Below are 22,713 nucleotides of genomic sequence, written 5' to 3' on the forward strand. Positions count from 1 at the left end.
CAGTCTCCAGCCCCTGAGGGGATGCTAGGTCCTCATCTGCCCTGAGCTCCAGTGCGCGGTTTGCTACAGAATAGGGCCCTCCTGCTTTCCACAGTGGCTACTGGCAGGGCCTAGCTGAGCCCACCCCCACCCCCCAGCTGCAGCCAGGAGCAGTGGGGTTTGGCCCCCCTAAGGAGCAGGTGCTCAGTGTCTCACGTTGGGCCACCACAACCTGCACAGCTCCAAATCAATGAGCCCTTGTGGGACGGTGCCTGCCCAGGGGAGGCAGAAGCTGGGCCCCTTCCCCACCCTTATCTCTTCACAGCCTCCATGGGCTGCAGTGTACCAGAGAGGGCTCAGGTGTGGGGGTGGGGTGGGGGGGCAGGGCTGGGTCTGTCCAGGGTGTCCTGAGGGTTCCAGCCCAGGATGCAGAATGGGGGGATGATGTCCCATGTGCCTGCTGCTCCCCTGTCTGAGCCCCGCGCTCCCCCTTCTCGTGTGCTGCCCTGAGGCTCTGCTCAGGCCCGACTCAAACGCTCCCCAGTCCAGGTCTGCGCCAGGGTCCCCCTCCCAGAAAAATGGGGCATGGGCAACCCAGCCCTCTGGGAGACAGCGGGGAGCAAAACGTCTCGAGCTGGGGCCAGGCTTTTGTGCACGGTTGCCAACTTTCACGCAGTGAATAAGCACCCGACTTTCACAGTAAGCCCAAAATCAAGCGAATCCCATTTCAAAACAAGCCAGTCCCTAAGAATCCCAACACTTTATGTGACTAGATCCGCCCGGCCTGCAGTCTGGGACTGTGGTGGGCCTGCTGTGCACCCCTGACTCTCTCCCCCCTTGCCCCTGCTTGCCCCCCACCCCACTTGCCCCTTCTTGCTGGGAGCTGATAAAAAAAAAAAAAGGGAAAAAAAAGCAATAAGCTTTGAGCCAAACAAGCTACAAGCCAAAAACTAGCCAACAAGCAGCTCACAAGCCAATTAAGCCAAAAACAAGCCCAGTTTCTGCATTTTGTTGGCGGGTTTGGCATGTCTGTGTTTGTGCTGCAGCTCTGAGCACTTGGCCCCTTGACTCGGAGAGCTGCCCAGCCCAGCCGGGGCTTAGGGACCCACCATGCTAAGAACACAGCATGGTGCAGGCCAGGGCGAGAGGCTGACAGGGACCAGCTCCAGCAACCCCCCCCCATCTCCCTCCCCCACACCAGATCAAAGTCGTGGCCCCTCCCATTAACGTGCATTCCCTGCACACATGCCGGCTAACACAGAAGCCTGGTGTGTGGGCCAGAGACCAAGACCCATGCAACCAATTTAAGTTCTGAGGGCTGCACTGGGAGCTAGAACTCCTGGCTTTGGAAGAGAGTGGGGTGAAGTGGTTAGAGCAGGTACTTGGGCGTCAGGATTCCTATCCCCAGCTTTGATGATTCCACTAACCTGTCTGTGCCTCAGTTTCCACATCCATAAAGTCTAACGTGTCCCTACCTCCAGCAGGGGCAGCTGTGGAGTGTATCTGCATGTCCATCACTGTGTGAGTCTGTGTCTAACCACTCATGGCTGGGTGCCTGGAGCTGTGCGTGCGTGTGCGTATTCACACATGCTCCTGTATGGTGTGCATGCCCGAGGGACCTGCAGGCGCACTAGTTCCTAGGGGTGCGGGTCCACAGCTGCGAGTCACTCACTTGTTTATGCCAAGGCTTGGGGGCGGTTTTGTAGAATTCAAGCGAGTTTCCTGAAGCTTGGTGCTTTGGTGGGTTGGTTTGAAAGCCTGGGAGCTTCTGGGTGAGCCCAGCGACCCATGGGGCTCGCTACCTCTGCTGAACCTGGCGCTTCCCCCACTCGGTGCCCTACGGCCCCAGGGCCTTAATTAGCACATGTCTGAAAAACAGACAGAGGCTGGGGCGTGATCCCCCCATCCTGTCGCTCATGCCGCCGCAGCGTGAGCCCCGAATCCCAGGGGCCTACTCCCAGCAGCGGGAGCCACCCCCACACGGGGCCTGCGGCAGTGACATGCGGGGAGCAGGGCGAGGGTCTCTGCCCTCAGAAGGCCCCGGTGCAGCGGCTGAGAAGTGGGGCACGGAGTGAGCAACGCCTGGGGGACTCGGCAGCCAGGCTGCAGGGTCGCAGCCCAGCCGGCGCTCAAGGGGCTCAGGCGAAATGCAGCCTTGGCCTGCTGCGTGTTAGCTCCTTCTCCTCTAACCGCTGAATGCCCCTGTCTCCCTGTGACCCCGCGGCACCCCCCGGAGATGAGGATTGAGGCCAGGCCGCCTGACTCCCAGCCCCTGGCTCCAGCCTGCAATGATGGCCGTGCAATGCCACCTGGCCCTTCCCCTGCCTCACCAGTGCCGCAGCCTGGGCAGAAGTCGGGGGGGGGGCTCCGGAGATGCCGTGATCAGTGAGGGGATCATGTCCTCCGCAGCCCGGGAAAACAGTGGCTGGAGGGGGGGCCACAGCCAGCTCCCCTTGCCCTACCGGGGCAACCCCTTTCAGGTTACAGGTATCCCATCAGCCTGTCTGCTGCCCCCTAGCGGCCACAGCCCGGGACAGCGCGCACCTGCTCTGCCTGTCGCGCAGGAGGGCAGGTGGTTTGGGGGAGCTGGGCAGCACAGGCAGGAGGGAGCCCTGGGGAAAGAGAATGAAGGAGCCCAGGGGGCTTGTGGTTAAGGGCCCTGGGCCTGGGTTCAGGAGCTCTGGGTTTAATGCCCAGCTCTGCCACTGACTCGCTGGGTGGTCCTGGGCGAGTCACTGGGTCTCTCTGGGGCTCAGTGCTCCAGCTGTAAAATGGGGTGAATGATCCTTCCTTTGTCTGTCTGGTGCATTCAGGCTGTGGGCTCTAGGGTCAGGGACTGTCTCCTGCTGGGTCTGCTAGTGCCCGGCACGAGGGGCCCTGATCGGGGTGGGGGGTCTCTAGGAGCTCCCCTTTTCGCTGTAGCAGACCCACCCCATGTCTCCCCCCACGGGCAGAGCATCCTGCTGTCTGCGGCACAGCCCCAGCTGCCAGCTCCCGGCAGTGACCGAGCCCGGCTCCTTTCTCCTTCCCAAGTCGTCCCCCCCCGCCCCCTCCGTCCCTCCCAGCCCATCCGCAGCCGATAACTGCAGCGGCTCCAGTCCCCCGCCGGCCCCGCTCCTCGCCTGGCTGCGGAACTTTCTCTCCGAGCAGGGACCCGGCGCCCCCCTCGCAGATCCGGCTGGGGGCGGCCCAGGCAGGGGGAAGGAGCCAAGCCCGCGGGCCCCTCGGATGCACCGAGCCCACCTCCGCCAGCCAGGGGCTGCCCTGGGCCGGACCCCGCGCGCCCTGCCCCGGGACAATGGTGAGTGCGCCCCGCGGGGTCACCTTGGGCTGGGCGCGGTCTGCGGGGCCGGATCGGGGCCCGGGGGGGGGGGAGCGACAGAGAGCAGGACTCGCGGGGGGGGACACAGAGAGCAGGACTCGCGGGGGGGGACACAGAGAGCAGGACTCGCGGGGGGACACAGAGAGCAGGACTCGCGGGGGGCGGAATGGCCTTTGATTACCCCCCACACACCCCGGACCGATCTGCAGCTGGGGACCGGGCAGCTGAGCAGAGAGGATCCGTCCGTCCGTCCGTCCGTCCCCCACACCCGAGCTCAGGGAGCTGCAGATGGAGCTGGTAACCCTGCGGGGCCCTGAGCCTGGAGGAATCTGGGTCCCCTCTGCCCAGCTGCTGCCCCTGGATTCAGCTCGTGCACAGGCACAGCGGCCCCCAGGGGATCGGCCCCCACGCCGCGGCCCGGATTGGGGCCTGCCGGGTACCCCGGGGCGCGCAGCTCCGCCATCCGCTGCAGTGCAGCGCCTTGGCCCTGGCTGTCCCCAGCGGGGCCGGCTGCCGGGACCTCCCTGCCAGCAGCTGCGGAGGTTGCGTGTGGGGTTAGCGGAGCCAGAGGCATAGCAGCTGCCCTGTACCCCACTGACACGCTGCATGCCCAGCCGGCTGGGGGAGCTGGGGCCCGGGGCACCATGCCATCCCAGCCCGCTCTGATGAGACTGCCCTGGCAGCCCCTGCGGCTGAGACCCGTCAAACTCATTCCGCAGAGAGCAGCTGCCAGCCGGCAGATCTCCCCTGTGGGCCAGAGCGGGGTTTGTGCCAGGAACAAAGGCAAAGCGGCCTTACAGCCTGCCCCAGCCCGCAGCAGCATCTGCAGCGTGACCCCCAGCTCTTCCCTGCTAGGACCCCCTAGCCTAAGGCCAGAAGGGACCCGCATGATCCTCCATCCCCGTACCCCACAGGCCGCCCCCACCGCCCTGCACCCGGAACCCAACAACTGGACTTAGACCCCCAGGGGACTAGGCCTTTGTGTGGCAAGGAACAGGAGGGATCCAGGTGCACCAGTGACCCCCCACCCCCACAATGGCAGGGAAATGGTTAAGTGAGATACACCGAGCTAATCCGGGCAAGTGACCCACACCCCATGCTGCAGAGGAAGGTGACTCCCCCCACCCCAAGGTCCCTGAGACTCTGACCTGGGGAAAATTCCTGCCCGACCCCATCCCTGGCCAACGATTAGACCCTGCCTGAGCATGTGGGCCTGAGAGAGAGAATATTCGGTGCCACCTTGTCTTTGTTGTGGCTGGATCCCCCAGCCCCCATGGCTTTGTCCTTCCAGGTGTGGGAACTGAACCCCTGCATGTTCCTTCTTTCTAAGGGGCACGGCAGATGCCCTGGCTCTGGTTGCCAAGGGCAGAAAGGCCACAGGTCCCAGCCTGGAGGGGATGTTTGTGTGTCAGCAAAGCTGCCCCACTCTGCCCAAGGCCAGTGCTCTGCTCTGCTGCTCAGGGGCTGGCAATGACCCCGGGCCAAGCGGGCAGGACTCACCAGCATTCCACACCCACATGGCACGCCTGTCGCACAGGTGCAAGTGACTGGGAATCACCGTCCCTTGGCACGGCCTCTTCCCACGCAGTTGGAGGGACCCAGGGCTGCACAGGGGAGCTGCCCCCCAGGGGCAGTGGCCATCCTAGGGATGGACCATTCCAACCGGCCACGCTCAGCAAGAGTCAGTCTCCTCTCCTGCCCCAAGACTTGTCCCCTCTCATGTGTCCAGCAGGTTCAGTGCTGGGAGGCTGGGTTCTGCCTTGGCAGCCACAGGGCAGGCTGGGACCTGGGCACCTACACCCCACCCCCTTGCTGGTGAGGTCCCCTTGAACCCTCCGTGAGGAAGGGGTCAGTGAGTGCAGGAATAGCCTCCCAACATTACACTGGGCCAGAGGGAGGAATTGGGAACGGCCCTCAACCTTTCCGAGCTGCACGAGGAGTGTGTCTGGGCGGGGGGAGCATTCAGGAAGCAGACACTGTAGCCCAGCCCCACGAAAGGAGGGAAGTGAGAGCAATTCCCAAGGAGTCCTGGTCCCAGAAACTACCTGCCAGCTGCTTTCTGTGGCCAGCAGGGCCTAGTGGTCAGAGGAGAGCTGGGCTCTAGCCCAGACTCTGAACGCAGCACTCTGATGGCCGGGGCTGGAAAAGCAGGGGGGCTGTGGGTTAGGACTGAGGGTACCAGCAAAGCGGGGTGTGCGGGGGAGCCCACAGCTGGGATAGCAGGGGGCTGCAGGTCAGGATTGAGGGGCACTGGAAGAGTGTGGGCGGGGGGAGAGGGGAGCCCAGGGCTAGGATAGCACTGGGGCTGGGGGTGAGGACTGAAGAGCATCAGCTGAGTTATAATAGCAAGAATTAAAAAATAACAAGAGTTTGGGAAAAGAAAAGGAGGACTTGTGGCACCTTAGAGACTAACCAATTTATTTGACTAACACGGCTGTTACTCTGAAAAGAGTTTGGGACTGGCTCGAAAGCCTCCTGTTTCAGGACATGCGCTGCCCTCTAGCTAACGGGGGTCAGGAGAGGACTTTCCCTGGGAGCAGGTTGTCCCGTCACCGTAGGGCTTTTACTGGAGCTGCTGGTGACAGGACACTGGCCTGGATGGACCCCATGGTGGATCCAGTGGTTAATCATCACCCTCACTTAACCATTTCCCATCTGAATGGGACACAGGAATCTGAGAATTGCTGCATCGGGACAGTTTAGCAGGGGTTGTGGTGGATTCTCCATCACTGACAATTTTTACATCAAGATGGGATGTTTTTCTAACAGATCTGATCTAGGAATTACTTCGTGGCAGGTCTCTGGCTTGTGTTATACAGGGGATCAGATGACAGGATCACAATGGTCCCTTTTGGCCTTGGGATCTAGGAACTGATGAATCTCTGTGTAGCCAGGATGCGGTCACGGCCCACGCTGGCCGGGAGAAGGAACACGAACATCTAAGTTTGGGAACAGCTGATCGGCCCCCTCTCATACACAGACTCCAGCTTCCATCCCACCAACTACATCCTCATTCCGAGGAGTGGCCCACGTAGATGCTCAGAGCAAAGGGGAGCAGTTGGGGGCTCAGAGAGCCCCATGGTGCAGCCTCCCTGGGGTGGAGCGGGCAGCCCAGTTCGGTGGAGGAGCCAGCTGGGCACCATTCCCTCACGCAGTGCAATTAACCGGCTTCAGAAATAACAGTTTCGAGCAAAAGCTGAGCGCCCCTGCTCAGCAGGGCAGGTAATAGGTGCATTAGAGCTAATTTCATCACCTGCTCTTGATTCAATTTGCTTTAATCAGCCGGCGTAATGGTGTATGGCGCTCCGAGCTGGAGACAGCGAGGGGACAACACCTCCTTTCCCTCGTGTGGGCATCCCCTGCCAAGCAAGGATGGCACGGGCCTGCGCGGCAGTGAGATTCAGGCAGCACTGGCTGGGAGCTAGCTGTGATATCGTGCGCTTGGGGACCGCCCAGCACCCTGCGAGCACAACCAAAATCTACAGAGTAACTTGGGACGCTGGGACCCGCTGCAGGCTGGGCTGGGAGCCACGTGTCCAGCTGGGTGCAGCCCGCCTCATAATGGTACCCAGCTGCTGATGGGAGCGGCTGAGTATGTGTAACTCACATGGATGCCACGGGGCACTGTCTGGTGACACTTAAACTGAGTCAGAGGGGGAGTGGTGCCCACCCGCACTGCCCAGCTCCCGGTCTTAAGGCACTTTAGAAACATCCATCTCTCTCTCTCCATCCATCCCTGGCCATATCTAGCTATCTATCCATCCACCCTTCTGTTTCTGCATCTGTCAATACCTTGTCATCTGTACCTCTCTGCTGTCTGTCTCTCATACTCTCAATCCGTCTATCCGAAACTCCACCCTCCCTCTCTCTCTTGCACTCACCCCCAGTATCTGCCCCCGTCCCCTTTGCGTACTGGGTCACTCACGCTCGATGCCAGGAAAGCCACTGTCCTGGGCGCTTTGGCCTGGGCCTGGTTCTGCCCTAGCCTCGAAGGAGTCCCTGCAGGTTGTGTCACTGTCCAACATCCCTTTGCACAAGGGTCAGCCAATGGAACCTCCACGCCCCCTTTGCTCTTCAACCCTGCGTAGGCTCCGGGGGCTCTGGGGCAGGCCTGTAGGGGGCGCCGGTCTCTCTAGGGCATTAGAGCTCTGAGCCAGGCCTGCCAGCCAGGGGTGAATGGGGGTTTCCTCTTCTCTCTGCTAGATGCAGCCTGTGTGCCGGGCAGCCACCCTGCTGCTTCTCATCGCCGTCCTCTCCTCCCCGCCAGCACTCAGCGAGAGGGGGCGCAAGAAGGTCATCCACGTGTCAGGTGAGTGAGGGGCTGGCTCAGCCAGCTCCCCCAAGATGGGGTCTCCCCCCCACTTTGCTCGCTAAGGAGGTCTCAAGCGCGCCCACCCCAAGGGAATGGTCACCTCAGGGGAAGGGAACAAAAAACGATCCACACAGGGCTGGGAAGGGATGGTTCCAGCCCAGAGACATGGGGAACTGTTGCCATAGAAATATCACCCAAACGTTTTCCCTGAGGCACCAAATGGGGAAACTGAGGCACCGAGCAGAGTCACATGGCCAGTCAGCGGCAGAGCTGGGAACACAACCCTAGAGTGCCAGTACCCAGCACTGGCCCCCTGCTCCAGCCCATCTCTCACAACTGCACCTTTAATTCTAAGGGCCTCACTCACTCTCCCCCCTCAGGATAAGACAGGAGGCTGGGGAGGGGAGTGGGGGGCTCTGCACCCAGCACCCCACAGGTAGATTTGATTTCCACCTGCAAAAGTGTATAAGACCCTCTTTCCCCTTAAATGGACAGGGCAATTGTCTAGTGCCTTTTAGGCTGGGATGTGGGAGATCCAGTTTCTATTCCTGACCTACTGCGAGACCTTGGCAAGTCACTTCCTTGCTTGGTGCCTCAGTTTCCCCTCCCACCCTTTATGTATTTAGTCTGTAACATGTTTGGGGGCAGGGAGTGTCTCTCACTCTGTGTCTGTGCAGCCTTTGTCTCCTACACAACAGGCCAGCTGAGGTCTCCAGGGGCTGCTTGGCTACAGGTACTGGTCTCACTTTATAGGAAGGCAGTGTTTCTAAAGGGTGCATACATGAACATGAGATGTTATAAGAATATTACTGACTCAGCGAGTACTTTGTGGGATGGTGATAGGAGCAGTTGGCTGGTACAGGTGGTTCTAAGAACTGGTCAAATTTTAATGAAACCAGATTTTCCCATGAAATTGTATAGTTCTGACAAAATTTCCTTTTGAATGTTTGTTTGTTTTAAACCTGCTTTCAAACTATCGATATTTTCAAAAGGGGAAATTTTGATTTGTCATTTCAAAGTGACTTTGTGTGCAGACATTGACTTTATTTTCTACATCAACCAACAAAACAACAACAATAAAAAACATAAGTTAAACAACAAGCACAAATTAAAAGTCATCATTTTAAAAAGGGTCAAAATCAAAATGAAATGTTTCAACTGACCAAACATGAATTTTTTTTAAATTTTCATTTAGTGCAAAAATTCAAAATTTTGGCTTTTGGTCCCAATTTGAGCTGAATTTTTTATTTTTTAAATCTCAACATTTGTCATGAGGTGCCATCTCTGGTTGTGAGCACGTCCTTCGCAGTGTTAGAGAGGGTTATAAACTACGGTGCCACATACCATTGATCTGTTGGACTCTGACAATCACGTAACCACAATTAAAGCATCTAATCCTCAGTTATTAACCCTTGATAAACTATTTATAAATGGAACCTTCCTATACAGTGTCACCCAGGCAATAATGGCTCTTGGGCAGGTTTTTGCCCCACTACCATTCTGTTGGCACTGCTGGCACCCAGCTTGGGACCGATGTTCCCTCTAATTTTTGACAGGCCGTGTGCACAAAAAATTTCTTCTGTGCAAATGTCTGTGCGTGCGGTGTTTTGCCGTGAGCGCAGGGTTTAGGATCTGTGTGTGAGCGCACCCGTGCATGGCTTCGAGGGAACGGTGCTTGGGACTGCATCAGCCAGGCACTGAATCTGCAGTGCAAGTCCCCTGGCGGAACCCCAGCCCCTGGGACCCTGCTTGGGAATGACCTGCCTGCAGGAATGACTCCTGGGAGGGAGGTGGCCGTTAACGCGCCCAGCCACCCTGGCTCTGCTGTGTGACAGGCTCCACCGCTGGGAGCGAGCACCTTCCCTCCGCCTTATTCTGGGGATGCTGCTTTGCCCATGGGATTGAGGCCTCCAGCAAGCAGTGTCTTTGTTCAGCCTGTCGGATGGGTCCCCTCTCGCTCCCCCTCACCCCGATTTCTCCGTTGTATCACATCTCATTAGAGATCAATCTCATTCTCAACTGGGCCATCTCCTTTGTGCTACCAGAATTGTACCAGGTCCAGAAGGGTTAATAAACTCCCTGTCCCCACCATAGGGCATCAGCAAGGTTTGAACCCAGGACTTCAGCACATGCCTCTGTCTTCTGAGCTACAGGAGTAACTCCATCAGCTACTAGGAGTAATAGGCTGTTATACTACAATGGATGAGCTGCAAAAGGCCTCAGCCAAGACTGGGCAACCCTCGTGCTGATGCTACACAGACACAGTGAGAGACAGGCCCTGCCCCAAACTGCTGACAGTCTAAACAGACAAAGGGTGTGAGGTCTGAGGCACAAGGACATTAAGGACCGTGGCCAAGGTCACACAGGGAGTCTGTGGCATAGCTGGGAAATGGACCCAGACTTCTGTAATCGCAACCTGCTGCCTGCAGCCCAAGCCCAGCCATCTTCTTCACGCCCCTAATGCAGATGCACTCCAATCACTTTAAATCTGGTTCATATCCCTTTAGCGCCATTCAGTGACATTTAATATCGATTTAGTTAAACGGGTGCAATTTCCTAGGATAGCCAAGGCCAGCCGGAGAGCAAGGGAGCGTGATGCAGAGAGACTTGGAGTCAGAGAGTCCCAGACGAGCGGTGGAGAGAGCATGAATCACCTTGTTTTCTTCCCCAATAACAAGGAAGCTTTATTTCCTCTCTCTGGAAATTTGTGGTGCATTTGCAGGGGTGGATTCGTTCTTCCAAACCCCCCCACCCCCATCCCCACCCCCCAGCATCCATTAAGGAGCTGAATCGCTGACAATGGACACAAGCTTTTCCTAAGGTTGGGTCCGTTTGTCTCCGGTCACCTCTCTAAGGGCTGTCTGGCCGTGTGACAGATGGACACCCTCCATGAACGCTTCCCCCAGTGCTGCAGGCCATCCTAGGGCAGACAGCTCCCAACACACGTGTTCGTGTCCTCATGTGACATGGAGAAGCGGCAGCTTTCTCATTTCCAAGCAACCCGGGAGGTCGAGATGGAAAAGCCCAGTCAGACCATCCAGCCCTTCTCCCAGCCAGTGTGTGAAACTCACACCCTGGAACGTTAGCAGAAGAGTTTTGTACTTTTGGTTCCCTGGTTGGTTTGCGGTTTGGTGCAGCGGGTCAGGGCAGAAGGTGGTGTGCTGGCTGGAGGAAGGGTGTGTGTCCTCCAAAGCCACCACTAGCCTTTGTGTCTGTGTGCAGAGGATGAGAGTGGGGCCGTGGTCGTCCAGACGGCGCCTGGGAAGGTGGTCACCCACCGGGGCGGGACCATCATCCTTCCCTGCCGGTACCACTATGACATGTCAGCCCACGACCCAGCCGAGATCCGCCTCAAGTGGACCAAAGTGATGGACCCGATGTCTTTTGTGGACGTCTTCGTGGCCATGGGGAAGGAGCGCAGGGCTTTTGGGAGCTACCGGGGGCGCACGGCCCTGCAGGAGGATGGGACAGGGGACGCCTCCCTCATCATCCGCAACGTCACCCTGCAGGATTACGGGCAGTATGAGTGCGAGGTCACCAATGAGCTGGAGGACGACACGGGCATGGTGAAGCTGGATCTGGAAGGTAAAGGGAATCCCGGAGACACTAGCAGGGCCGCATTCTCCGGGGGCCTGCGAGCCCCAGGCTGCATTGCACACCCAGTTTTGTGTGCGCCGTTTTGCACGCACACATGGCCTGACCACCCAGCGTGTGCTCATAAATCCTGTTCGCCAAAGCTCTGAACTGCCGCGCCCTGCTACCGTATGGAGACAAAACGACCGTGCTCACCCACCTAGGCCACGTCTACACTACCACTCACGCTGGCGAAACGTATGTAGCAGTGCAGGTGTGGGCTTGCTAGCGTAGGCATGGCCTGAGAGTCTGGTTTTGCAAATTTTACTCCCGCTGACATAGCGCCATCTACACCGGCGCTAAGGTGGGTGTAATTTAGGTCGCTCAGGGGTGTGGATTATGCACACTCCCGAATGAGGTAAATTATACTGGAGTAACCTGGAGTGTCCACAAGGTCCCGGTGTGGCGTCCATGCAATCAGAACCCTGAGTGGCGGCACATGTCCAAGCGAGGTCATTAGCATACACCTTGTGTCTGAGGTTCTCAAAGCATTGTTGCAAACAATCGCTTAGCCTGGGGAGGGAGGAGTCACCCTCTCTTTGCAGCCAGCCAGCCGGAGAGATACGTGACTTGGCCAAGGTCAGAGAGAATGACACAGCCAGGAATAGAACCCAGGAGTCCTGACTGCCCCGTCCTGTGCTCTAACCACTAGATTTCACTGCCCCCAGGCGGCCAGACTCCCTTCTGCCCTGCTGTAATCACTGCCACACTTGGTTTGCTTTCCTCAGAGCTCATCCACCTTGCTTCAGGCTGGCTAATGCTGGATCGGCGGGAGGGTGATGTGAATGAGCGTGGGAGGACAGCACGACCTGGAGCATGCCTCTCTATCACCTCACTCTGCAGCCTGGCAGAACCCGGGCCCCGGCTCCGGGCAAGGTGGCGGAGGAGCCGATGCCTGGGGTGGCAGGGCTGAGAGATGCATCCGTCACTCCGGGCTGCGGCGCCGCTCACCTTGTCCTACTTTCTTTTCAAAAGCAAGCATTACGTGCCCGTGCCGGAGAAAAACCCAGCAGCTGCCAGGGCAGATAAGTCCCATCACCCACGCCGTGCCTGCCACGCGGACAGCAGCCCCACGGCTGGCGTCGGCTGGTATTAGGCTCAAGCTTTGGGTGAAAGTTCAGGCGGTTCCTATTTTACACAGGGGGGCAGGTCTCCCCGGGGGTCAGAGCAGGGTGCGGGGACAGATGGGCACTGGGAGGAGAACGTGGTCATGTGACTAGAGCAGAGGACAGGGAGCCAGGCCGCCTGAGTCCTAGATCCAGCTCTGGGAAGGGAGTGGGGGCTAGTGGTGAGAGGAGAGGGGCGGGGTGACAAGGAGTCTTAAGTTCTCTTCCTGATTCTGCAAGGAGGCGTGGGCTGGAGGTCGGCTCACAGGATCAGGAGGCAGGAGGCCAGGCTTCCCCTGCCAGCCCCAGAACAGACCATTGGTCCCTCTAGCCTGGTATCCCTCCTCCAGCAGCGGCCAATAACCGATGCTTCGGGGGGGGGGGGGGACCCGTAATACACTTGAGAAATTGTAAAGTAATGTCCTTGAGGAGGTGGGGGGAGAAATCCCTTCCTGACCCCTTCAGTGCACAGCTAGGGCCCTGAAGCCTGAGAGCCAACGGGCCTTCACCCACCCCCCGTGCAGCTCCCCATTTGGCGATTGCTGTAGGACCCCCCCAGCCAGCGCCTTGCTCTGCTTGCGTGTCCCTGTAGGAGTGATCTTCCCGTACCACCCGCGCCTTGGCCGCTACACCCTCAACTTCCAGGAGGCCCAGGAGGCGTGTCTGGCCCAGGACGGCATCCTGGCCTCCTACGACCAGCTGCACAAGGCCTGGGTGGAGGGCATGGACTGGTGCAACGCCGGCTGGCTGGAGGATGGCTCCGTGCAGTACCCCATCTCCAGGCCCCGAGACGAGTGCGGCCGCAAAGACACCCCAGTCGGGGTCAGGAGCTACGGGTACCGGCACAAGGAGGACGAGCGCTACGATGCCTTCTGCTTCACGTCCAACCTGAACGGTAACAGCCCCCTTCCCTCTGTGGGGCAGGGCCAAGGGGGCAGGTGCTGAGAGACGCGGGGCAGCTGCACGCTGAATGCTCAGCAAGAACGTAATACTTAGTGCACGTTGGGTTTAGCAGAGCGGGTCACGGTCATTATCCTCGCTTTACAAAGGGGGAAACTGAGGCACGTCGTGTGGGGTGGGGGGGGAAGGGAGTGACCTGCACAGGGTCACACAGGCAGCTGTGGGAGAGCCAACTCCCCAGCCTAGTGCTTTGCCTAACAAGCCGTGCTCCTTGATGCTGTATTTTCTTACCCCCCCCCGCCCCACAGCTTCAACTCAGGTGCCCCATTCTACTAGGGGCTCATCCTGCCGCGTCTCAGTGCCATACAGCTGGGCACTAAGCTGTGTGACTCACATCTGTCACATGGGATTTGGTGTCTCTCCCCTCCCCAACGGGGGGATTGTGCACACCAGGGAGGGCTTTGGGATCTCTAGAGGTCTGCACTGCTGTGTTTGTGTTGGAGAAAGCAGGGCAGAGCACCACCTGGAGTGGTGGGCTGGTTTGGGATGGCCCCTTGTTCCTGCGGGAGTTCATCCTGCTGCTTGGGAGTGGCCCCTGAGGAAGTTCTGGCCCCTGCCCAGACGAGTGTTACCCTTGTGGCAGAGAGTTCCACAGGGCCTGATGAATGGAGCTGCCGGCCACTGTCCCCTTCCTGGAGCTTGAGGCTCTTTTCTTCCCTTGCTGAGAAGGCCTGAGCCCTTGAACATGACTCCTCTGTGGGCTATGGTCGCTCAGCACTACTTTCTAAGCGGATCCCCCTCCCTGCCTGGGATTGGGAGGCTCCCCTCCCTGCTGGTGCGTGCCCCGCGGGTCCCCTGGGGGCACGGGGCTGGTGGAGCTGCAGGGAGGTCTCATCAATGGGCCGCTGTCGCCTCTCAGCACGGGCATGCTGATCTTGCTCTGGGGAGAGCAGAAATCCTCCTTTAGGCCATGCATCTCTCCCTGCCAGACCCCCGCCCCACCTAATCCCAGCCCCCCAGGGCAGCGGCTGTTCTCTGTCCCACCCAGGCACTGAAGGACCAGGCTGCATTCCCAGATCACAGGAGGCTGAATGGGGAAGAGAACGGCCCATCCCGGACCCTGGGCAATAGCCCTGGCCTCAGTGGGTTTTGGCCCTTTAATTTTATTTATTCCTAGCCTAGCCTTGGCATCATCCCCTCCTTCTCCTCTCCCGTACTCCAATCCAGCAGGTTTCAACCTTGTTTCATTTGCAGACCCCTAAAACGTTTCAAATGCTGGTGCGGACCCCTTTGGAAATCTCAGACACAGTCTGAAGACCCCCAATCCACAGGCTGAAAGCCAGTAGCCCAGCCCATCACCCAAAGACTCCAACAGCCTGAAATGCTAGGGAAAGGGGGGAGGGCTGAGGCCCCAGGGAATTTAAACACTCTGTACCTGGCTGCAGCCCCCGGAGCTCAGGTGCGGCTGGTGGCGTCCTCCCTGCCTATTAGCCCAGGGTGATTGGCTGCTGAACGTGCCTGGTTCATTGCCTTGGGATTACGGGGAGTTAATTAGGCACTAAAGCTGGTGAATGAGCAGCACACTGGGTGGTTACAGCTCTCCTGGGCCTATTATGCCTTTAATAGTCACGGCCACTGCTGTGGGGTGGAAGTGGAGGGCACGGATTAAAAGAAGGGGTGGGAGGAACGCCAGCACCCCCCAAGCGTGGGTCAGCCTACGCTGCCTCTGAGCCCCTGTGCTGCCCCGGTCCCGGCGCACAGACTGTGGGATCGGGCCTAGATCCTCAAAGCAGAATTGAACCTACCCACTGGACTACGCTGCCTCCCTGGGCAGTGGCGTGGGGATCGGCTCAGAACTGAGGCAGCTCATCACCTGAATGGTGCAGCCCTCTGCACTCTACCCCCGTCCCCTGCTGTGGATCAGTGTCACACGATGGCTTTTAAGCACCCAAAGGCTTCCCAGGGCTCCTTCCCGCCCCGCCCCCCAGCCATTGATCTGGGCCCCTCAGCTGCTGGGGTCTCGGCCTGCCTGCCCTCGGTGCTGCGTCCTGTGGAAGTCAGTGAGTTCACTCAGCTCTCCCTGGGGCGGGGGGGATGGGACAGGGGAGGGGTTGCTGTCAGGGCAGCCCCATGGCTCCCCCTGCCCCTCAGCCTTGAGTCTCAGCCCCCCCCACCCCCCGCTTCCTGGCCCCAGGAAGCACCAGCTATTATTGCTAAAGGGATTGTTTGTATCCACCCCCTGCCACCTAAGGGAGGAGGGAACTGCAAAGGGGTCCCTGCTGACACGAGCTAGGCAGTGCTCAGCCTCTGGGCAGGGTGCTTTGGAGAGAAGAGACCCTTCCACCACCCCCCTCCCCCCAGCTCTCTGTAGCAATGACAGAAGGAGCCCAGGGGTCTCCGGTGGGACCAGGGGATGTAAACATGGTGTTGGTGGGAGGTGCCCCGAGTCCCAAATCCTCTCTGTACCCACACGAGAGGGTGGGATGCCGCGGCAAAAGCCTCTCCCCTCCCCACGCCCCCGTCTCGCCTTTGGGGGTTCCGTCCCCATGGCCTGCTCAGCCCTCGGCCTCTCCGCTCAGCTTGCCAATGAGGGGGCCCAACTGCCGGGGAACCCCAGCGGGAAGTGGCTGAGACCCTTCCAACTCGTTCCCCTCTATTCGACATTGGTGAGGCCTCATCTGGAGTACTGTGTCCAGTTTTGGGTCCCACACTACAAGAAGGATGTAGAAAAATTGGAGAGAGTCCAGCGGAGGGCAACAAAAATGATTAGGGGACTGGAACACATGACATATGAGGAGAGGCTGAGGGGACTGGGATTGTTTAGTCCGCAGAAGAGAAGAATGAGGGGGGATTTGACAGCTGCCTTCAACTACCTGAAAGGGGGTTCCAAAGAGGATGGTTCTAGACTGTTCTCAATGGTGGCAGATGACAGGACAAGGAGTAAGGGTCTCAAGTTGCAGTGGGGGAGGTTTAGGTTGGATATTAGGCAAAACTTTTTCACTAGGAGGGTGGTGAAACACTGGAATGCGTTACCTAGGGAGGTGGTGGAATCTCCTTCCTTAGAAGTTTTTAAGGTCAGGCTTGACAAAGCCCTGGCTGGGATGATTTAATTGGGGATGGGTCCTGCTTTGAGCAGGGGGTTGGACTAGATGACCTTCTGGGGTCCCTTCCAACCCTGATATTCTATGATTCTATGAACTCATCTCACAGCTGGAGCTGGAGCATGGCGCTCCGCCTGCCGTCCCCAGCCCCGGCCTTCTCTCTCTCTCTCTCTGTTAAAGGTGATGGGGGTTTTAAGCTGTCGGCCCCCTTCTCCACACAGAGGAAGGAATCCCAGCTGGGATTTGGGGCTGGGCTAACAGCAGGAGGGAGCGAACCCGAGGGCTCTCGCTTCCAGCAGCTCTGGTGCTGCTAAGTGGCGAAGAGGGAGGCATCTCTTGGTGTCTTTTAACGATGGCTTTTATTGCCAGGACAGCTTGACGGCTGCCACATAAATCTCCTCCCTTAGCGCTGGTTTATTTCGCCGTCGTGGTGTGTGGCTGCTGGGCGCAATGGCAGTCCCCCCCGCCCCCCGGCGAAGCACTCGCTCGGGCTCTGAAAAGCCCAGCCTCCATCGGGGGCTTCCTGACGGGCCAGAGCTGGGGACCAGGGGGCTCTTTCGCTGGCCTGTGTGCGGTGAGTTTGATGAGCCTCAGCCAAGCTCCTCATGCAGGGGAGTCCACCCCACTACAGCCAGTGGTCTCAGGGTGGGGGGTGCCTCCCTGCTCGAGCCCACGCTGTATCCACCCCCCTTCGTCAGGAATTGAACCCCCGGCCCCTGCCCCTCCAAGGCACTGAGGGACAAGAGCGGCTGCCCCCCCTTTTGCAAAGCCACCCCCAGCCCTCACAAATCCCAGAAGGACTCAATGCAGACAGAGCCGCCCCACACCTTGGGGGGGGAACCTCTCCCCCAGGGCAACAGCGGGAGAAGCACCAGCATGTCCACCATCACCTGACTCTTCAGAGCGGCTCGGGGCGCCGTGGTGGCACAGATGCAGGTGCCGTTTACACTAGCTCCTGCTGTCAGCAGCACTGGCTTTAGTGCAAAGAGGCGAGGTTTCCGCGATGGACAAGGTCCTTTGTGCTGTAATTCCTGCCTCCCCGGGGCAGAAACAGGGGAAGGAGAAGCAGGTAATTACAACGGAGAGAGGCACGGATGATGGATGAAGCCAGGGCTACACAAGACAAATCTGAGCTAGAGGGGCTGTCCCTGTGCGTAAATTACAATACTCTTTGGCTGGCAGGGCTGGGGGCGGGGGGGAAGGGAGGTGGAGTGCGGGAGAGGGGCCTCTGTGGATGTTTATTTAATCATGGCAGGCGGGATAAATAGCGGATGTAATAGCTACAGGGACTCATCACCGGACGCAGTGCTGCATCCCCCATCAATCTCGATGTGTCTAGGAATTAATTTCCAGGAGCTGCCTTTATTCCTCTGCAGCCAGGCTGGCTCAGCGTTCCCCTGTTCGCTCCCCACCTCTGGCTGATGAAGGCCTAGCCCTGCCTGTGTGCCCCTCCCATCCGGCTGGGACTGATAGGGCTCCTTTGCCAGTTTGCCCATGGGCGGAGGGATCGGGAGAGGCAGTGTGGCATGGCTGGATCCCAAAGCCGGGGCGGGGAGCCAAGCTGCACCAGTGTCCTGTAGGGCAGAGAGGGGACCAGGCTCGGGTGTCGTGGCTGAAAAGGGGATTCTTTCTCAAGGCTGCTGGACACAGATCCACCCTGGGGTCCTCTCGGACTCCTCGGCTCCCTTGTGCTCCCAAGTGTCTACAGCTCATGGACCCAGGGGGCGTGGGAGAGATCCTAATTCAACATCCCAGTGGGGCTGGAGCTCTGTCCTGGCCTCAGCTTCCGCGGCCCCCAGCACAGGGGATGTTGGCAATGAAGCCACAGATCCTGCTCCCTCCCGGTCTCTGAGACCCATGGCTAACGGGGGCTAGTCACTGCCTTGACATGACCCAGCACGGCACCGTTCCTTGCTTTCTTTCTTCCAACAGATGCTAGACAGGGCCATTCAAGCCCCTCGAGAGGCCGTGTCCCCCTGCTAGGTCTGAGACCTGCCCTGGCATCTTTGGTCATGGAGAGGCCGATCCTGGAGCTAGACGTGTAACTAGTCCCTCCTGGCTGCGCTCACGCTTCATGCCATGGTGACAATGACAGGGTCCCATGGCGGGGACCCCTCCCACCAGTTACAGGCATGATCCACAGAGGTGCCAAGCACCCATGGTTCCCCCAGAAGCCAATGGGAGCTGTGGGTGCCAGGCCTTATGGGCTTAAGTCCTGCCCACTGTACGTGGTTGATGCCCCGGGCCCGGCATGGCCAGTCTCGGGCCTGGTGCCCTGCACCTCTTGGCGGGGGAGAGGCGGGAGGGAGCTCCATCCCTTTAACCCAGCTCCTTCTCTTCCCCCTCCAGGCAAAGTTTACTTCCTGAAGACCTACCGCAAGCTGAGCTACCCTGAGGCCCTCCAGGCCTGCAAGAAGAACGGCGCCAGGGTGGCCAAGGTGGGCCAGCTCTATGCTGCCTGGAAGATCCAGCTGCTGGACAAGTGTGAGGCGGGCTGGGTGGAGGATGGCAGTATCCGCTACCCCATCGTCAACCCCCGGGCACGCTGTGGGGGCCGGGAGCCCGGCGTCCGCAACTTGGGCTTCCCGGACAAAAAGTACAAGCTCTTCGGGGTCTACTGCTACAAGAAGGCCAGCGAAGGGCCCCCCAAGGACGGCAGGGAGGAGCCGGGCAAGTGGAGGCCTCTCCAGGTATAAGAGGCAGCCATGGCCGCTCTGCTGGGGACAGAACCGCTCTTGCAACCATCAGACGAACGCCGCAGCTGGAGAGCTGCTACCATAGTAATTCGCTCCCGCCCCCCCATCCCTTCTCACCTGGAGCCGGCTGTGAGCCAGGACTGTGGTACTGGCCACCGAGCCCCAGGGACCGGGCATTTCTTGGTAACAGCATCACAGGAAACAGAAGGGAACACCCCACCCCCCTTATCCCTTTCCATAGCAGGTGGGGACGGTCCCACGGCATGGCAGGCTGGGGAGGGGCTCTGTGGTAGAGAAGGGAAGAGGGCTGGAGGGGGGACCATGCCAGCTTCAATTCACTTGCTTTCTCCTGCAAACCGACATCCAGCCCCTGCACTCGTAGGGGCCGCTCCTGCCACGCTCTGGTGCAGCCGCTGCCCCCCTCGCTAACCCAACCTCCGGATTCCTTCTTGGCTTCACGCTGCTGTGGCTAGCGCTGGGAATCTAGTTTTTGGCCTTTCTCTGCTTGCGGAGGGGGCAGGGCCAGGCTGCCGCCCCTGCAGCTTTCCCAGGATCCCCCAGGCCAATGCCACGCTCCTGTCTGGGGCTGGGGGCTGTTCAGATGTGGTGCACACCCGCAGCGCTAGGGTGGGTCCTGCTGAACCGGACAGGCCTTGGGCCCTGCTCCTCCCATGACTGTGGAGGATGGAAACTCAGAGGGGGCGTAAATGGGAGTGTAGCTCTCGCCCCACGCATGGGGGGCGGATGCCCAGAAGATTAATGCCCTGGTTGGGGAGCGGGTGGATGGTGCAAAGTGTCCGCGTGGGATGGCACCGCCCTGTGCAGTTTACGGCCCACGCGCTCCCTGTCAGTGCTTCAGCTAACGGCACCGGAGCAAAATCAACAGCGTCCCCCTGACCGCAGCGCTGCGAAGAGAAACAAGCGTGAGGGTGTCGGAAGAGACCAGCTGCTCCCCTTGCTCCCCTGGATCTGCGCAGCTCGGCACGGGTCCTGCTGACAAAGCTCCCTAAGGGACCAGACGGCGCATACTCAGCACTAGGTTCAATGCAAAGCCCTTGAAACACCCATGGAAAGGCCTATGCTCCTTGAATGTACCCGGCGCAGGAGGGACAGGAAAGCAGGCACGTTGAGAGCTGGACTCACTAGCGTAAGCTTTTCTAGAGCAAAAACCCTTTGAGGTACATGTAAAACATCTGGCTGAATAATCCCATCTGTGGAGTTTAGTTTAACATTGTAACATAGCCATGCAGGAACTATGCCATGGTCAAGCAGCTGATCTAACTTTACAGGGACAGAACTCTGACCCTCCCCCTTCGAAAACCCACTTTGAGCTGAAGGAGAATCCCCTTAGCGCTATACAGTACAGGGCATATGGTACTCAGTGGTACAGCTCAGATTCCATCTGTGGGCGGTCGTCGTGCTCCACCCACACCAGCCTGTTCATTACGATAGGTGGGGTGAATCACCTTGCCACTGAGCACATGAAGCTAGGCACTATGGGAAAGCAGGAATCTGGCAAATCGGGCGTGGTTAAGCTCAAACAGGCACTGACCACTGCAGTAGGAAATTGGTGTGTGGGTGCTTTGCCGTGAGCTGCAGTGTCCAGGGCTCGCCCAGGGCTGATGCTTGCTGCTGTCCCTTAAACAATCAAAGCGCAGGTGGGGTTTTCCCCCCTCCCGGGCAAAGAAAAAAGTGACCGGATTTTTCAGTCTCCACAGTGCTGTCCTAAGAGATCCCCAGCCAGGGGCCCCCGTGATAGTCCCCTGAGAAAGGGGAGCTACTCTGTGGAGTCGGGGCGACCGATGGGGATTAATACAGCATTGTGATATAGGGCCCAATCCTGCCAGGGGCTGAGTGCCCTCAGCCGCCACTGAAATCAGCACCACGCAGGATGGGCTCGGCGTGGGAGAGAAATCTAGTGAGGGGGAGGAGCCAGGAGAAAGGGGAGGAGCCAGGGAAAGGGGGCAGGGATTTGGCTTCCCCCTGCCCTGCAGATGCGCGTTGCCTCCCAGGCCAGGGCAAGTGCAGGGGGTCGGCCGTGGTCACCCCGGTGGCTCGCAGTGTATTTCCCTGCTCGAGGCACAGAGCCCGTCCCGCTGGCTGGGGCTATCTGCCCGCCCCCGATGCATGCAGTCCATGTGCCGCCTCCCGCTCTCGCTACAATGCTGCGTCGCTCAGAGATGCCGTGCCTGTCTTCGTTTTCAGCTGCAAGCGTGGCCGGGCGAGGGACACCACCCACGACAGGGGAGGGAGCTCCGGGTTCCTCTGCTCTGAGTGGAGCAGCAGAACTGATCAAGGTCTCCGTTCCCGCGACTTAGGGCCAGACGGCAACTGGGACGGGCCTGCAGGAGGCTCTCAGAGCCAGAGGTCACAAATAGGCTCCCCAGATCCACTGGGGCTTCCCTTCTGGCCAGTGGGGGGTCGGTTGTGGTCGGGGAGCTAATGAAATAAAGGCTTGGCTGTTGAGTGAGAATGAACTGTGGACTCACGTCTCTGTACCTGGCTCTCCGGCTCCTGGGTCTCTCAGGCAGGGCCTGGCTCCAGTCGAACTTCCTGGCTAATAGGAACAAGGCACATTGATGTGCAAGGTGCTGCACGATGCGCAGGAGAAACAAACATGCCGCGGCTCTGGGGTGCAGCGCAGACGCTTTTTAATGGTGCGGGGGGGGGGGGGTGTTTGAGAGCCAGTTCAAGCTGCGGTGGGAAAGAGGGAGGGAGGTGGGGCCCGCATTCCTGCTCCTCTGGGATCGCTTGGGAACACAAGGTGGAGGGGCTCTGAGAGGGGGCTGCATTAGCAGCACCGTGCCCCCCAGAGCATGTGGGTCAGCGCCCACTTGAGGGGGGGCAAGCTCAACCCAGATCAGTCACTCACCCTGGAGCTCTCTCCCCCCAGCCCAGCCCCTGCCTGACTGAGCGCGGCCCCAGCCGGAGGTGGCTGGTGGCAGGATGGGTGTGTCCCCCAGTTGGGCCTGCTCAGTGCAGGACCAGGAGCTCCTCTCCCACTTTGCAGCCTGGGGGCCTGTCAGGCAGCATTCGGTGAGCAACCAGCTTTGTTTAAACTTCGGGCAACCGGGGATTCCCCGGGGCCAGCCACCCTGCTGGGGGAACCTGCAGCCAAACCAGCGCCGCTCCCTCTCCCTCTCCACGGCCCTGCCTCTGCTCTCGCGTCTCTGGGTCACTCCGCCAGCGCCGGGAAGGCCGGGAGTGGGCCTGGCATCGCTGCCCTCTGCCGCAGAACCCGCGTGTCATCAGCGCAGCCGGGAGAGCGCCAAATGCAAGCGAGGCGGGGAGCTAATTTGCATGATTGCAGATAATTTGCATACTTGGCCTGGTGGGGGGTTGCTGGGCGAGTTTGCTCCCACTGCATAGGGTGTGTTGGGGAGTCCACAAGCCAGTGCAACATTCCGGGGGCTCCCTAGGAGTGTGGCGCCCCCACGGTGGCTTATTTGCATAATTTATGCTGCAGGAAATGCCCTGACAGCTGAGCCATTGATGACAAGCCGGGACTGCTGGGCCGGGCTGCATGGGGGGTGCCTGCTCTCAGCAAAATTCACATGGGCTGATCCAGTTACACTGCTCACCAACGGGGTGGGGGCCTCTGAGCCAAGACAGCTCAGGGGGCTGAGAGGGGGTGAGCGCACCCCAGCCCCTTGGCTCTCCAGGC

The 22,713-nt window shown here is 59.4% G+C and overlaps 1 protein-coding gene across 5 annotated transcripts; it reads left to right on the forward strand.

The window, feature by feature from the left end:
• The first annotated feature begins 402 nt into the window (after nt 1–402).
• HAPLN4 (hyaluronan and proteoglycan link protein 4) lies at nt 403–21,522 on the forward strand. Of its 5 annotated transcripts, none has more exons than XM_078850589.1 (6): nt 403–3,280; nt 6,584–6,763; nt 7,505–7,610; nt 10,836–11,198; nt 12,945–13,247; nt 18,703–21,522. In XM_078850589.1, exons 2-6 carry the CDS (start codon nt 6,599–6,601, stop codon nt 19,047–19,049), a joined length of 1,284 nt encoding a protein of 427 aa, XP_078706715.1. In that variant the 5' UTR covers nt 403–3,280; nt 6,584–6,598; the 3' UTR covers nt 19,050–21,522. The 5 variants fall into 5 exon arrangements, with proteins under 5 accessions (XP_078706715.1, XP_078706714.1, XP_073180225.1 ...); XM_078850588.1 differs by lacking the exon at nt 6,584–6,763 and adding an exon at nt 16,761–16,927 and having other exon boundaries at nt 18,703–18,818; XM_073324124.2 differs by lacking the exon at nt 6,584–6,763.
• The last annotated feature ends 1,191 nt before the right edge of the window (nt 21,523–22,713 follow it).

This window comes from Lepidochelys kempii, chromosome 25 (assembly GCF_965140285.1).
Source record: "Lepidochelys kempii isolate rLepKem1 chromosome 25, rLepKem1.hap1, whole genome shotgun sequence".
Lineage (NCBI taxonomy): Eukaryota > Metazoa > Chordata > Testudines > Cheloniidae > Lepidochelys > Lepidochelys kempii.

Coding starts and splice junctions, on each gene's coding strand:
- HAPLN4 (XM_078850589.1), top strand. CDS start 6,599: ATGGCGCTCCGAGCTGGAGACAGCGAGGGGACAACACCTCCTTTCCCT. Junction 7,611..10,835: donor GAAGGTCATCCACGTGTCAG/GTGAGTGAGGGG, acceptor GTCTGTGTGCAG/AGGATGAGAGTGGGGCCGTG. Junction 11,199..12,944: donor GGTGAAGCTGGATCTGGAAG/GTAAAGGGAATC, acceptor GTGTCCCTGTAG/GAGTGATCTTCCCGTACCAC.